The following is a 15304-nucleotide window of genomic DNA, read 5'->3' on the forward strand; positions in this document are numbered from 1 at the left end:
CTTGTCCAATCTTTGACTCCTTAATCCAGTTTCTCCATACAAGGAAGGTTTAAATAAGCTGCAGAGCTACTCCAAAGCCAAAGAACAGATGTTTCTTAATAGATGCTACCATGCACCATAACCCCATCAAAAGGTGCGGTATAGATGGAGCACTCAATGCTCCAAAAGCACACATCACGTCCAAACAAAACTCAGCAATAGCATTCTGCTGCTAGGAGAAAACAAGCATCTCTCAGTGTGCTTGGGTTAAGGACAGCCAGCTGCTGCAGTCAGCTTTGATACATATTTGCCTTACGCAGGTTACTTAAACTACTTGTTCCTTAATTCGTCCTCTGTGAAAGTAGAAAGGATAACAATTGAAATTCAATAAAAACTCACAAAATGGTCACTGGGATGAAATCAATCATTTCACAAGATACTCAGAGAGAAACATCCCTCTAAACTGAACATAAAAGGAATATCGCACTAGATTTAAGTAGCAGCACCACACTCAGAAATGTGAGTGTGTCAGCAGTATCTGCAAATGTCAGCAGCAAAAACCACCTTCAGTTGAAAGTGAGTGCAACACTTCTCTTAGGATAAAACTCTGCTCTGCCTCTAAAGGAAAGCATTATGAATCATGGTGAAAATTCACAATATATAGCATTACCAGCTCATGAGTTATCAAACTCTGTCCAGGAATTATGAATGATCCAATGCCTACCTTGAAAACGTGACTACTTCCCAAATTTCTAACTTGCAGTGGCTGTGAAACACCTGAAGAGAATGGTCCATTTTCCTGTCATATTGAGATGGCTTTTAAATGGGTGCCTCAGAATTTGCATACTGCAATAAGATTCTTATTTGAGTTCATTGATGGTTCTCAGGCAGGGAAGGGATCAGTGGTAACAGCAACTATTTCAGTAGAGGAGATTTAAAGAGTCTCCTCTGCAAAAGAAAACACAGAATGCCCCTTTGATCAAGAGTAGTGGATGGCCTGAGGGGTCTGTAGTGCAAAGGTCATGGGTGGATAAGTAAAAAAAACAACCAACCAAAAAAAGATGATATTGTAAAAAAACTGCATGGGATACCCTCTGAAACAGCATCTAGATTCAGTGAGATGCATTCATCTAGATAGAAATACCAGAGAATTTGTGTAGGTTCTCCACATTACTTATGTAAACCCTTCAGAAGATTACATATGGTCTTTGTAACATCACAGAGAGGGAATGAAAGAAAAATACCACATTATATGGGAATGGGAAAAAACTGGGATGAAACAGGAAGCGTAGACAAAGTAATCGTATTGAAAAATAACCAATGTGGAAAATCAGAGGAAGATTATAAAAAGGGATTAAAAAGTCATAAAGATAAAAAAGAAAATAAATAGAACACATTCAAAGATTAAGAGCAGGCAAGAAGCAAGAAAAACAAGAGAGGCAGGTTTTTCACTTATGTCATTCTTTTAAGAATATTAGCAATTATTTCCTTTTTGTACATAAAGTCATCTCAATTACCCGTTTCCCTGCAGTCTGAACAAAAAACATGCGTGCGACTTTAATCACATAAATAAAGAACACAAAGCACATGGCAATTACCTAAATCTCAAAGAAAAGTAACAAATAAGATGAAGTTACTCTTTCATCAGCTGTTTTTTTCTGAAGTTAACAACAGCTCACATATCAATGTGAAAGAACCTCAGTTCTATACAAAGCAGAGTAGTAGGTTCCAAACTCAGAGAAACAACAGGGGGTTTTCTTTTGCTTCAGGACAACAGCACATAAGGTGTCAGTAGAAGCATTCCACTGTGAGTAAATCTTTCAATAAACAATGAAATACGTACACCATTTCAAGTACTATCTGGCAACAAGATACAACTGTAAACTAAAATTTATCTTGAGGTTGCAAAACTTCAGGCAGGAGGACTGAAATTTAGTTTTATGAGTACCTTATTTTTTAAAAAACTAATGATGCTGATCTCCACATGTATTATTATGCTAATATCTTGATCTAAAATAAATTTTAAAGCATTATTTTCAATATAAATCAGAAAAAAAACAATGTAATTAGGTATAAGAAATAGGAAATCATTTTCTTTAAGCTTAGATTGTAATGTGAAACTCAGAAAACTATGTACTAAGTAGCTCAGAATCACTAAGACAGTATTTTCCTATTAATAGTTTTAATCACATTACCTGCAGTTTACAGTTCAAAGTTATGTATGATTTCATAACCAAAGTTGTTATAGCCTCGTGTCCCGGATTGACCTCCGAGCTTCATACAAGAATAAAATCAAGATACACACACAAAATAAACTAGTCTAGTTTTCCACAAATTGCAGCCTATCTCTTGAAATGTAAATTACTGTTGCCCTGCTGCTTTTTTTGTAAGTAAACTTTTTTTTTTTTAATGTAGCATTCAAGAGTGAAAAAAGGAAACCACCAAGACTCACATATATTTGTTCATCCATCGTTTCTTTTTCTGCAGTTAATAAACAAATGGTCATGTAAGGTCTAGATCTGTGCAATTTAAAATGACAAGCAAAATTTTTCTGTGTACCACAAAATGACTAAATAATGCACAATGTGCATTCGATCATTATCTCTGTCTACATCCTTTCCCACTAAAGTTTAAAAGGACAACCTGTAATGGCTTCCTGAATGCATACCTAGTTCTATGAAATTTTTCCTTCGCCTACTTCTGTCTGTAATGTGTGTTTTGACCTGCTTCATCTTTAGCAGACTGTAAAATAGCTTCAAACTTACAGGTGAACTGAAACGCTTGCAGGTTCAGCCAAGACAGATCTAGGTGCCTCGCTATTGCCTTTCTAATACTGACAGACAGTAAAATAAGATGTCTGAATCAAGCTGCTCTTTCACACTGAGCCTAGAAAGGGAGCATACTAAGCAAGGAAAAGTGGTAAGTCAGCCCACACACGAGTGGGCTTAAATTAAAGTACTTCTGGGAATGAGTGGGTGGAAGAGCTGAAGAGAGAGCTATGTGGGAGAGCAATGGAAACTTGAGAATATAAACAGGGATTTACAAAAATGTTTTAGGGTTTAGGTGTAATAAACCCCTAAGACATCATTAACTTAGACCAACAGGTAGTCATACCCATGTGGAAATTAAGTTATGATGCTGTGGAAAAGACTGTCACATTACCAGAAATTCACCCTTGTAATTTAAGGAAGAAGACAGAAAGGCAATGGAAACACGGCTCTTAGTTACAAGCACTGTTAGTTTTCCATATAAAAAAACATTTTAGTTGATGGAATGTTCTACCCAACCATTCTGACCTCTGCTGAAGAGTTTCTTGCAAGCAAGGACCTAAGGGTGTTCTTGGTCGACCAAGTTATTGACAACATATTCTCCTCATGCCTTTGCACAAAGTGCTCCTGCCTACATAGAAGTTTATACTACAGTTACAATAACTTGGTGCAAGGAAGAATCAATGTGTTCTGATAAAGTTGCAAACTGTTAACCACTTTTTGCAGGTCAATTACAAAAGAATGGAAAACATAATTAGTCTTACCTAATCTAGCAGAGGCACTCCTGTATTTAGAGAAAATGAGAGCTAATTTTCTCAAGAAAAAAATCCCCCACATAAGTGAGGATTGTTTCTAATTACCATGTTATAATGTAAGATGCAGAAGGTCAAATATAAAGTAAGTTGTAATTAGCTATTTCACCACAGCAAGGTTCCCTTTGAAATGCATGCTTCGTTTATTCAGCAAAATGTGCAGCAAATGTTTTTCTCAAGACATCGGAACCCGAAGCACAGCCAGAACATTTGGATACTTAACACTGCTGAGAGAGAAGAAAAGGCCAATAATAAAACATAGAAGAACTGGTATGGAGAGCAAAGAGCCCAAGAGATGACACAAAGTGCAAGAAAACTAAAAACAAAACCTACTGACACATGGCAAGTACTTTCTGGAAGGAAATTCTATGTTAACTTAGCAACACAGGAAAAGGGTCATTTATCTTCTTAGCAGGCAACACAACTAATACAAAGAGACACTTTTAAACTGTTTCATATAAAGCAGTCCGTTTGAATTTCTGTGTATCCCCAAGAAGAAGCTACATTAGAGCATGCACTGACAAATACAGATGTTTAAGTGAGCAAAATGTCTGTGCTATTCTTTAGCATAAGCAAAGAAACACAAGCAGGGCACTGTTACCAAGTTTGCACACAGTGCTCACAGAAAAGAAGCCTCTTAGAAGTAATAATGCCTACAATCACAAGCCATTATTGTGCCTCACCAAACTAGCACAGCATTATGTTATCTATCTGGGATGTCGGTTTTGATCTTTTCACTCTACCTCAGAGCAGGAACTGGACCAAGCTGCTTGCTTTCAGAGGCTCGAGAGCAGTTGGAGGTGTTGAAACAAGCTCCTTGGAATATTTGATTCTAGTAGCAGGTGCGGACAAAATGGCATTACTGAAACAGAACACCATGATGATACAATAGCCTACAGCAGCATGGTATTATTTAGATAAACAAACACTGCTGTAACTATTGTCAAAGTGTTATCAACTATCTAGCAAAGCTGGTGTCAAATGTCTATAGACAAACAAACAAAACCAGAACTGAAGTGGAATAAAAAGCTTTGACAGCAGTTGGGGAAACAAAAAGAATAACCACAACATCCATAGGGAAATGTGACTTGCAAGACAGCCACTTCATGGTGAGAAGTTCCTTGTTGCTCCGTAGAGAGAGCACAGTCCTCCAAGCGCAGCTATTCTGAGAAATGATTGACATGGCTCTCTGCACTGCAATTCTGCGCCATGTGCTTTCCAGACAGAACTACACAATGAGGCAGTTCCAGGATATATGTGCCAGATGTAATATGAAAACCTATTAGGCATAAGGAGAATATTCAGAGAGAAGGTTAATACCATCTGCACTCAGCAGCACTGGAAAAGCATCCTGGTCTCCAAACAGTTTCTTGGTGTAGTGGGCAGAAAGGAAGTCTACCTCTAGGCTAATGAACACCATCACAGTTACATGACAAATGAGCAAAATGAAGACAGTATCATTCTAAGTACCTTTGCTTCAATAGCACTCCTGTAGAAACGAGAACTGATGAACACCTCTACATCAAGCAGGATACAGCCAACTGCTAATCATGAAACATAGTTTCTTGAAAGAACTAACGTACTTCCACATCCTCAGGAGGTAGACAGACCAGGAACAAAGCAATAGGATAAAAAAGAGAACTAAGGTGAATAAAAAATGGGAAAAAAAAAAACCAACACACACACACTTTATGTCATTTACATAAAGAACAGAGCAGTAAATGGAGCTAGCAAATATACATATCTCAGAAAACGATAGGAGCAATCTACCCAGCCGTGGGCTTAGGTGATGCAGTCAAGCACTTTACTGTGAAAATTTGTTCCTGTCAGTTCCCTTACCCAAATTAAAAAGCTCAATATAGAAATCAGTAAAAAAAATCAACAATCTCTTCATCAAAACAATCAAGATCAACCTGGTAAACGACCTTTCAGCCTAGAGTATCACTAAGCCTTTCCACATCCATATAAGACAAGATAGTCCCTGCAACATGATTAAGAATGCACAAATCTAGACACAATGTCAAGAAAAGAAACCAACACATTTTCAAACCACCAATTCTCAAAGGAGATGCAAAAATGCAGAGTAAAAGCAGGTCAACTGTAAGAGTAGACAGTTTTATCTAGCATATCAACTATACTCACAGAGAAAAGCATCAAGTTCAGTGCATGCTACATGAGTAATTTTGGTAGTTGGTAAGTTGATATTTAACCACTGCATGGGAGTTGTGCAGCTTTATTTCAGGTCTTCTAAAGGAGTTCAGAAGCACTGCACCCCCCAGTACCATGCTGAATATTGCTTCCGAACTGGCAACATCTCAAAGCAGCTTTGCTTGAGGATGCCTGTCCAAGCATACAACTTAACAAATGTACCTCAGCTTGCAATATCTGATGACATCACATGCCAAGGAAGAGAGACTACAATAACCACATGGTTGATCTAAATCAGAAGCATAATTAACATTTTAGGTGAATATTTTTTTAATACTCACACATAGATAAAAATTAGAATGGCAGAAATTAGTTTGTTGTTGTTTTTTTGTTTTTTTTTCTTACCATACCATATCTGCTTCTATAATTAACATAATACGCTCTCAAGGGGAAGCAACAGAGAAACAAACTCCACTATTATCTGCTTTCTTACACACTTTGTATTTACAAATCCATCTCCAACTGACATCAATGGAAACTTTGTACAAAAAACAGAAACAATAGCTGAACATGTTTTACTCTCTGATCTAATGTATATACAATATATTCACATAGATGTATGTACTCATGTAAAAGGTGATATAGTTCCTAAAATGATGGAATGTATTAAAAATGCTTTTAATTTTGTATTTTGTAGCATAACAATCAAAACTACCAGGAAAATTTTTCTGTTGTTATTTAGTCATAACTTTGTTACACTCTTATAATTGTTCACCTCCTTCATGACAGAAATAATGTACCGTTTTTGTTGATGACAAAACGTATGTTTGATGCTACGCAACTCCAAAAGTCTATTAGCACTTAACCTCAGAAGAGAACCCAGGACTGGATGAGTATCGATTAAGCATACACTCATATAGACTACTTCCTTGATTAAATTTAAATAAACATATTGATCCAAGAGATGAAAATCATCTTATTCAGGAGGGACTCAAAATAAAATCAGACAGTATTTTATTGTGCACAGATTGTTTTATATTGTTTCGGTTAAATCATCCTGTTCTTAAATATTTACTTCCCTTTTCATTCTGTACATTTTCTTCTGTTTTATTGTATCAAAGCACAGAGTCAGTAGTCCCTAGACATGCTCAGCACCACTCATTTTCAAAAATCTTCCTAACAAAGTATAGAGTGAAATAACAGATTTAAAGAGAAACTATGAAAACACTATGAAAAAGACTTCACTAAACCCAAAGAGATGTGCACAGCTGGGCATATGTGAAATCTGCCTGATATGCATCTGCATATACCTATTCGTAATGTCTCTTTGGTATGTTAAGTGTAATACTAAAGAGACTCAGAAAAGGAGATTTCAGGTATAGGTACCACGATGAAATTGTGCAAGCAAACTCTGACCATAATTTTGTGAAACTGGTGAAGCCGGTATTTTCAGTGTATACTTTTGCAGAGAGGGAACTTTAAATATAACACTACAATTTAGATAAACATCTCTTTAATTTTATTTTTTTCTTAAATAACTTTCTTGAAAATATCCTTATGTCAAAAGCAAGGAAATTTAATTCTTTATGAACAACGAGGGAGCTATTTAAACAAAGTTATGCATATTTCTCTGTAAGAAGGGAAACAGGAAGGCAAGAAAAAGAACCATAATAAAAAGAGGCAAGTAAGCAAAATTCCCAGAATACAAGGGGTTAGTGGAATTTAACTATCATCCTTTAGAGAATGGAAATTCACCCCTCGTGGAGCATGAAGGGAAAAAGTATATGACAAGTAAAATGCAAGCTGCATATTAGTAAGGCAATAATGAAGTCAGAAGACCAGACTGCAAAGGGTACAAAAACAAGAGTCAAACCTATTGGTGTGTCACAGCTTTCAGGGGAATCATTGTATTTGTTGGAGCTAGGATTGAATAGAAAACTTGGAAAAGATGAGGGTATCACAGGCAAACCAAGTGATTTCTTTTCATCAGTCCTTGCCACAGAAGATGTTGGAAAAACACCCAATATTTCTGACAAAGAGAAAAATGCTCCTTCAAAGTGAAAAATCAAAAAGAGGAGAGCAAACATAATAAACAGAAAGCAGTAAATGACGAGGGATGAGTTCAGACCTACTCACATCAACAGGAGTTTTACTACTGATTTTACTACAGCTAATATATAGGGTTGCTTCAAGCATATGACCAGACTGTTCTGTGCTTGAATCTATGTATGTCATGCAGATGGTCAGTGGCTCAGAAATTTACCAACCCTGGGCACTGGGTTCCAATCAAGAATCAAGACAGAAGCACTACACTATCCATGTATGAAATACAAGACTTTCAAATTACAAGATAGGACCACCCAAGGAGTCTCTAGCATAATTCGTAACACTTCCGAACGTCGTATGTAAACCAAATAGAAAGAAAGTCTATCATTTCCACTCTGCTAAGCACAGGCTCCCCTCCCAACTTTTGGTAAAGACTGCATGAACAAATTCTCACGAGTGCTGCAAATCTGCTCTTCACAATACTCATTCATCTACTTACACAAGTCATTTCAATATAGTATCACTCAACAAATATTTCTATGAAAAGTTTCTGCTCATGACCGTCAAAAATACAGAGTTCATTAAAAATCACAAAAGGAATTACCATTTGTGTTTAATTCTATTTCTTTTTCATCCCCTTGGTTTTCTTAATCTATACAACTCATGTACTTGCTGTTGACAAGTTGGTCTGTCTGATATTATAGAAAAAGGACTACAGATTTCAGAACACTCCCACACATCATATGAGGCTCCAAAAACAGAAAACTAAGATTCTCCAATATCAACAAATTTTAAAATGCAATCAATCCTTGTACAAGTGAAGTGTAAAATTATTAAGTGCAACATAAGAATTAATGTTAGAAAAAAAACATGCGCCACTCTAAATACACAGCTTAATAATAGCCAAAACCTTGACTTACTGTGGCTGTGCCGGAGACAGTTTGTGCATTTGTGTCAGCTGCACTCTGTTCAGAGTGTGTCTGAGCAGGAGGGTACATGTTTAATGTGTGCTCTGGAACAGTGGTTTGGCCTGTGTAGTCTGGAGCTGGATGAGGATGTGGGGCTGTGTATTCTGCAGGGATACCGTTCTGAGGAGGAGCAAACTGGGCTGAGGCGTAAGGCTGTGCCATTGTGTCAGGAGGTGCTGTAGCTTCCTGATTACCCTGTGAAGATCAAAGGGGGAGAAAAAGGAAGAAATGTGGGGTGAGATAAAGCAGTTTAGTAAGCAATTTTATTTTTCTGCTATGATTGCAGGCCTGAAAAGGGCACAATGCTAGCTCCTTGAGAATACTTCTTATCTGAATTAAATCCACTTTCCTAACACTGTTAAATCTTATTAAAATTAAAATCTGCTGTTCTCTGGATAACTATAGACTGTTCTTTCACTGCAAAATGCCAGTGAAATCTTACCTCAACTAAAGCCTCAACACGAACAAGAAAGATGGACAAAACATAGTTTATTCCATATGATGCTGAGTGCAACTACCAAGACAGAGATCTGGTAAAGTTATCCCATAGCCTGGGATCATCCATTCTGACTTACAATCTATAGAACTCAATATACGTTCCCTGCACTGAGCAGAATTCACACAGAATCACACAGAATTATCAAGGTTGGAAAAGACCTAGAAGGTCATCCAGTCCAACCATTACCAACACTTCCCAGCTAAATCATATCCTACGCTTCACCAGCTTCACTTCCCTTCTTTAGGTATAATTCAGCTTTCTTGTTGTGAGGGGCCCAAAGCTGAACACAATATTCGAGGTGTAGCCTCACCAGAGTCAAGAACAGGGGTTAATCACTGGCATGCTCTGATCATTCGAAATAGCTACAATAAGAAAGAATGGTAAGAAAGAATAAGTATAGAAGAATCTTTCAGGTATAAATTATGTCCAAGCAATGTCATTGCAGATGACATGGCACTACAGGCAAATAATACAAGGACTATCGACTCCAAAACCCAGGTGGGCTAACTGGTTTAAAAGATTAAATTATATTCCTCTAAATATGAAGTAGTTATTTAAAGAAAAAAAATAAAAAAATATCTGATTAAAGGTGTCATTTGTTTCTAAAATATTTTTTCCTTTTCTCAACAGAGTATGTAGAAGTACTGTAATGAATCAGCTTGCAGCTACTCATCTGTCCTTGATTTCCTAATTTCAGAATAGGCTAGATGAAGAAAAGTCTTTCTTTTTACACCTGAGGCCATTTCCAGCCAATTTCAGCTACCTCAGATACTGGTGACCTGACCTGGGTCTAAACTCAAGAGTTTAGAAAACTTACAAAATCACATTTCAGGAACAGGACTTGATACAAGGTACGCTTGGAAGAGAAAATTACATTTTGCTTTGTAAAAGGCATCCACTGTGTCCTAGAAAATAAAGGCTTTATATTAGCAATCAAAACCTCCCCCATTTTAATCTGATCTTTGGTACTGTTTTAATGCATGGCCCTGAGGAAGTGATATACCTTGCTTCATTCATTCACAATATTTATAACACTTGTATTTACATACAGTCAGTAAGTTATATATATCTACAGTGTTTCCAAGGTTTTTGTATACTGCAGCTTGTCCTGTTAAAAATTTTAAGGATGGTTCAAAAAGGTTCAAAACTTCCAAACGTATATTTGTATTCTTTTACATTACACTGGGAAGATCCCCTTCTTATCTCCTACTTCACCTAAAAATCCAGATTAAAAGCAACAACGAATGAATTCCACCAGAGATGTTTACTAAATGTTACATACATAGTTTTAAATCTTTAGGGAGGGCAGGGGGCTTAGATTTATTTATTTATTTTTTAATCAACTGTTTTAGGGTTGATGTCAGCGAGCGCTAAGAAAGGACTTCTGCCTGTATAAGCATTTTTCACCACGCTGGCTTTGAAGCTCAGTAGCTGGTACTGATGGTCTTTAAGGTACTCATTCATCTTAGATGCTAAACATGGCACTAGAGTCAGCAGCTGTTAAAAAAGAACAATAATGGCAACAAAGGGACCAACAGATATGTCCAGGTGCATTTGATCTTTAAGTTTTTGTGCTACTCTCTGAGTCCTAAACCAGATGTTCTGAGACCACCCACTGTTTGTCATTAACACTGACAAGAGCTTTACAAGACCCTGATTAATATTCAAAGCATTCACACTTAGTGCTAATTACAGCTAATATTTAATTAAGAGGGTTGAGCTTCTGTATGATTTTTCACCAGCGACTCCAAACCATTCACAATTTAGATTTAACATTGAAAGGCAAACTGCATGGGAAATCCAATGGACGTGCTACTCTTTCTCATTCATTGGAACGTGCTACTCTGAGATCCAACTTGCATATTAGTGGGGACTTGGTTACCAATAAATAGGAACTGAAGGGTCAGCCATGGCTTGGCTGGTTCAGATTTTTTTTGGTTGTTTGCTGTTTTGTGTGTGTGTAAACCATACATATTCTACCTTAGTTTAAACATTATGACAATAAGTCTGAGTTGTTAGCCTCTTAAAAGCTGCAGACTTCTGTAGCCTGAATTCAGTAGATGCAGTATTACAGAGCATTATTAAAAGCACACGAGTATAAACATATTATTTACTAATTAGGTCAGGATCACACCAGAAGCTTGCTGTTTAGATTATGAATTGACATTAAGAACAATAGTGCAAACTAACATTTGTATAGACGCATAGTTGACAGAAATACCAAGTGACACAAAACTCTGATACATTTGAAACAATCCTAATGAATCAAAATTCTTTAAATAGTCACCTAACATGGCATGTCACCATGTCCTTTAAAATAAAGGGAACTAAAATGAATAAATGAAATAGTTGATCTAATTCATTAAACCAAGAATACAAAATTGCCTTGAAAGCAACAGGAAATATTGATCCTAATTTAGTCTATGAACTCAGGTATTAGGGCAGCCTCCAAACTGTGGATGACAGTACACAGATGTTGCTTCATACAACCTCGACATTAGAAGCTAAACAGAAGTTGTCATTTTGGACTCAATTCCAAGTACCTTTAAGTTTAAATGACCCTTTAATGCTTGCTTGGCGCATGGTTTTTAATAAAGTAGTTGCTGGCAATAGAAAGAAGAACAAAGGATGGCAGACAGTCAGGCTCTGTTAAATGTTCTGGCCTGAGGTTTAATGAAAACCACATTTCAACTGAAAAATATGCTTTACGTGGCAGTGTATAAAACGAGCTTTATTGCTTTCTGGTTAAATGTTGAACTCTAAAAGAACAACACAAGAAAGCATTCCAATGATATAGGTAAGTAAAATAATTCCTATTGAATACATATACATTATTCCACTTGAAGAAAAGCTTAGAATTTAAAATGTTCCTAAGTACCTCAGATCTCAACATGTCTTTTCAGCATCTTCAGCTCTGAAAGGATTTCATAATTAAGAAACCCATGAAAAGTGTCAAAACATAATAAAGCAAGCTTGTTATGTTTGTATACAAAAGACAGAGTACAGAAAATATTACTTATGCAGTGTTCCTTTTTAAAAACACATTTGCAGTATAAAAAATGTATTTATTCCACAAAAGCCATTCTGCTTGCCTGCATTTTAAAGTCTAACTAACAGTTTATTGTTTGTTTTACTCTATTTTCTGTTTGGTGCATCCTGTTTCTTTGGCAAGAGATATTTTACATTTAGAGGAAGCCTCTCATACTGTAGTTAAATGAGCCAAACTGCATCATATCCTTAGGGCATGGAAACAAAGAAGAAAAATGAAACATTACTCCGTAAACCTGCTGCTTATAAGAACGGCTCCGTCAGATATATCAAGCAGAGCAGAGACACAATCACCACTGCCGTTTGCCTTTCTTCAGAGAAGGTCTAAGTGACAAAACATGTATTAGAAGCCTTACATGCAGTGGTGCAGCTGGTTAAAGGAAATGCCTTGATTTGACTAAAATCAAGAGTTTCAAGCGAAAATAAAAGTGAAAATACCTGCTGTACCATCCTGTTCTCTTTATCCTCCATAAACTTAGCCAGCTGCTCTAGTCCCAGGCCATACAGCATCTGCCCAAAGCAAGGATCAATTATGGATGAGGGCGTGTGAGCAATGTAATGTGTGTAAGAGTGTGGATGATAGGGGTGTTCGAGGAGGGGAAGCTAATCCAGGGTTTACTGACCTCCCTCTCAACATCTGACTGCTCCCAAAACCTAATCCAGATGGGGCTCTTTCGGCTTGCTGGGCCTCGCCCCATCAATCACAGCAGGCCACTCCTCTGTCTCCTGCTACTAGTTATAGAGTGCACCACTGAGCAGATGATTACACACAGAAGAAGAAAAAACACAGCCTGGCTAAATTAATAGCTGCTTCAAAAACATCAGAAATGCTACTATGTCAGTTGCCGGAAGCAGAGAATTTTTGTTTTAAAATTAAGATGGCTGTACTCAAAGTTACAAAAAAAAACCAACCAACTTCCAGTGCTTTGGGTTTCTGATACACAGAACGTGCACATATTTCTATGTGATTAATCCTTCCTACATGGGGTAGAGTTAATACCAGTAAGATTTCTACTTTAAATTTGCTGAACTCCATAAGCAAACCATCAATACTGAAAGCAGTCTGTTTTAGATTAAATGTACTTCACCCTCCCATACAAATGAAATATTGTTTCCCTTTTTGTTTCATTTCACAGCACTGGAAATGCTTCCAAGGTTTGATTCCATGAGGCACTTTAAGCAAGTTAATACTTCACTGTTAAAGGAATTTTCTTAGTTGCTCTAGAGTCGGTTTGAGAATGATTTAACCTCTAATTAAATCAAACAGTAATACACTTATAGACAGGGAGATACAGAAAGGCTCCAAAGAATAGATTTTTATTGCCACTCTATCCCAGACTGACTAGTGAAGAGAAATTGCAAGCAGGGCAGACACTTAACAGGGAAATTATTCTTACAAATGTTGAAATCTGTGTTACTATTCTAGCATAAATGTTAGAAGAGTACACAGGGCAGCAGATAAACAGCTATCAGATCATCTTTAAACTTATATTCCATCTGATACGTATTAGATTTCCTTAAAGCAGTGGTGTAACTCTTCCAGATTTGTTGCTGGCACTCCTCAATTAATGATAATAAGAGCAGCCACTTCAGATTTTTCAGAAGGATTCAGACATCCTACCACAGTGGACCAATAATCACAACTGACTGATTTTGCAAGCTTTCTCTGTTGTAGCTTAATTATCTGACCAGGCCACTTGACTCAGATCATTTACTTCTGCAGTCATACAAAATGAATTCTCCAGCCACCTCTTTCTGGAAGGTTCACCACAGATCCAAACTCAGATTTCATTTAAGAAACAGTATCATTCCAAAAGAAGTCTATCCTCAAAAGAAAGAAAATGCAAAATACATTTTCCTCAGAGAGCACAGGACAAAAAGGCAACAGTATGGAAGCAAAAAAGACTTTCCTCACTCCTCAAAAAATAAGTTCTTTACCCTCCTTACTGAGAAGCTTCTGCTTTTGGTTCTATGGCAATGAATGCCATCCCTCCATAGCACAAAGTCTCAGCACTAAGACTGCACTCAGCACTCAGACCCTAGAATCAGCAAGAATAAGCATATGCATAGCCTGTTTAGGGAGAGAGAAGTTACAACCTTAAATTGCTTTTAATTCACATGGGAAGAACTATCTTTTATATTAGAAAGTGAGAACAATAAGATATCAAAAACATATTGAAACTGTTCAGCATCTGCTGAGTGTGCAACTAGTAAGATGGAGAATACAGCAATGTGTTAGCATTCAGGAGCTTCTAGCTGCAAAAAAAATTCAGATTACATATTGCTACATAGAAATTGATAGCTAGCAGGTATTCAATCAGAAAATTGCCTTTTCTTTTAAATATTACAATCACATGGTATAGTACATCACTTGTGTCAAGTTACATTTAATCGTATAAGCATACTGAAAGGAAAAAAACTGAATACCTACTCACAGACTCATGCCAAGAGGGATTGTGAGGCTTCATGAATCCTTTTCCTTTTATTTAATATTCTTATATCTGTATAGAACAATTTTGATACATATTATACCCTCAAACTAATCTATTCCATTGTCTTTTTAGTGCACACCTAGTATGCCTGAATTCATAGTTACAGTATAATGTGTGCTGTCAGTTACTTATGTTCTTCTCAAGTCTGCCTATGTTAAAGGAAAGACATTTTCCTCGAAGCAGAAATAGGTATAATGAGAGAGATGCTAATTTTCTTGAGAGTAAAGCAACACCATCTGCTTCCTACTAGTTAAGAGCACGTCTAAAAAGGAACAATAATTTATGAGCTCACTAATGCTTAATGATTTTTATCACAGTAGAATCAGGGCTCTGCTTCATTTAAGACAAGGTTTTTGAGAAATGCAAACCAGAAAGGTAATAGGCTTTTACCTATTTTTCCTACATACATTGAATGGTTTCTCTGAACAACAATGAAAAATGATCACTATTTAATCCAGCAGAAATAAACTAAACACGTCACAGAGACAGCTAAAAACTGCTAACTGTTTCTGGAAAGGCAAAAGAGAGTTCTCTAAGATCCTGC

At 36.7% G+C, this 15304-nt stretch overlaps 1 protein-coding gene across 50 annotated transcripts in view; it reads right to left on the bottom strand.

Annotated features, from left to right (window-relative positions):
- The window catches only part of RBFOX1 (RNA binding fox-1 homolog 1), a 541423-nt gene that overhangs the window by 93952 nt on the left and 432167 nt on the right, over window positions 1-15304 (bottom strand). For 43 of the 50 annotated variants that reach the window (XM_085514226.1, XM_085514212.1, XM_085514225.1 and 40 more), the window contains one exon: window positions 8674-8916. The exons of 1 other annotated variant lie outside the window; for it this stretch is intronic. In XM_085514226.1, coding sequence (XP_085370352.1) covers window positions 8674-8916 — 243 coding nt within the window. Of the gene's footprint in view, window positions 1-8673; window positions 8917-12706; window positions 13086-15304 lie in introns of those variants that run through there. 6 more of the 50 variants (XM_085514243.1, XM_085514238.1, XM_015877145.3 and 3 more) reach the window with 1 other exon arrangement.

The sequence above is a fragment of the Coturnix japonica genome, chromosome 13 (assembly GCF_054131305.1).
Source record: "Coturnix japonica strain WE chromosome 13, WE-NBRP24, whole genome shotgun sequence".
NCBI lineage: Eukaryota > Metazoa > Chordata > Aves > Galliformes > Phasianidae > Coturnix > Coturnix japonica.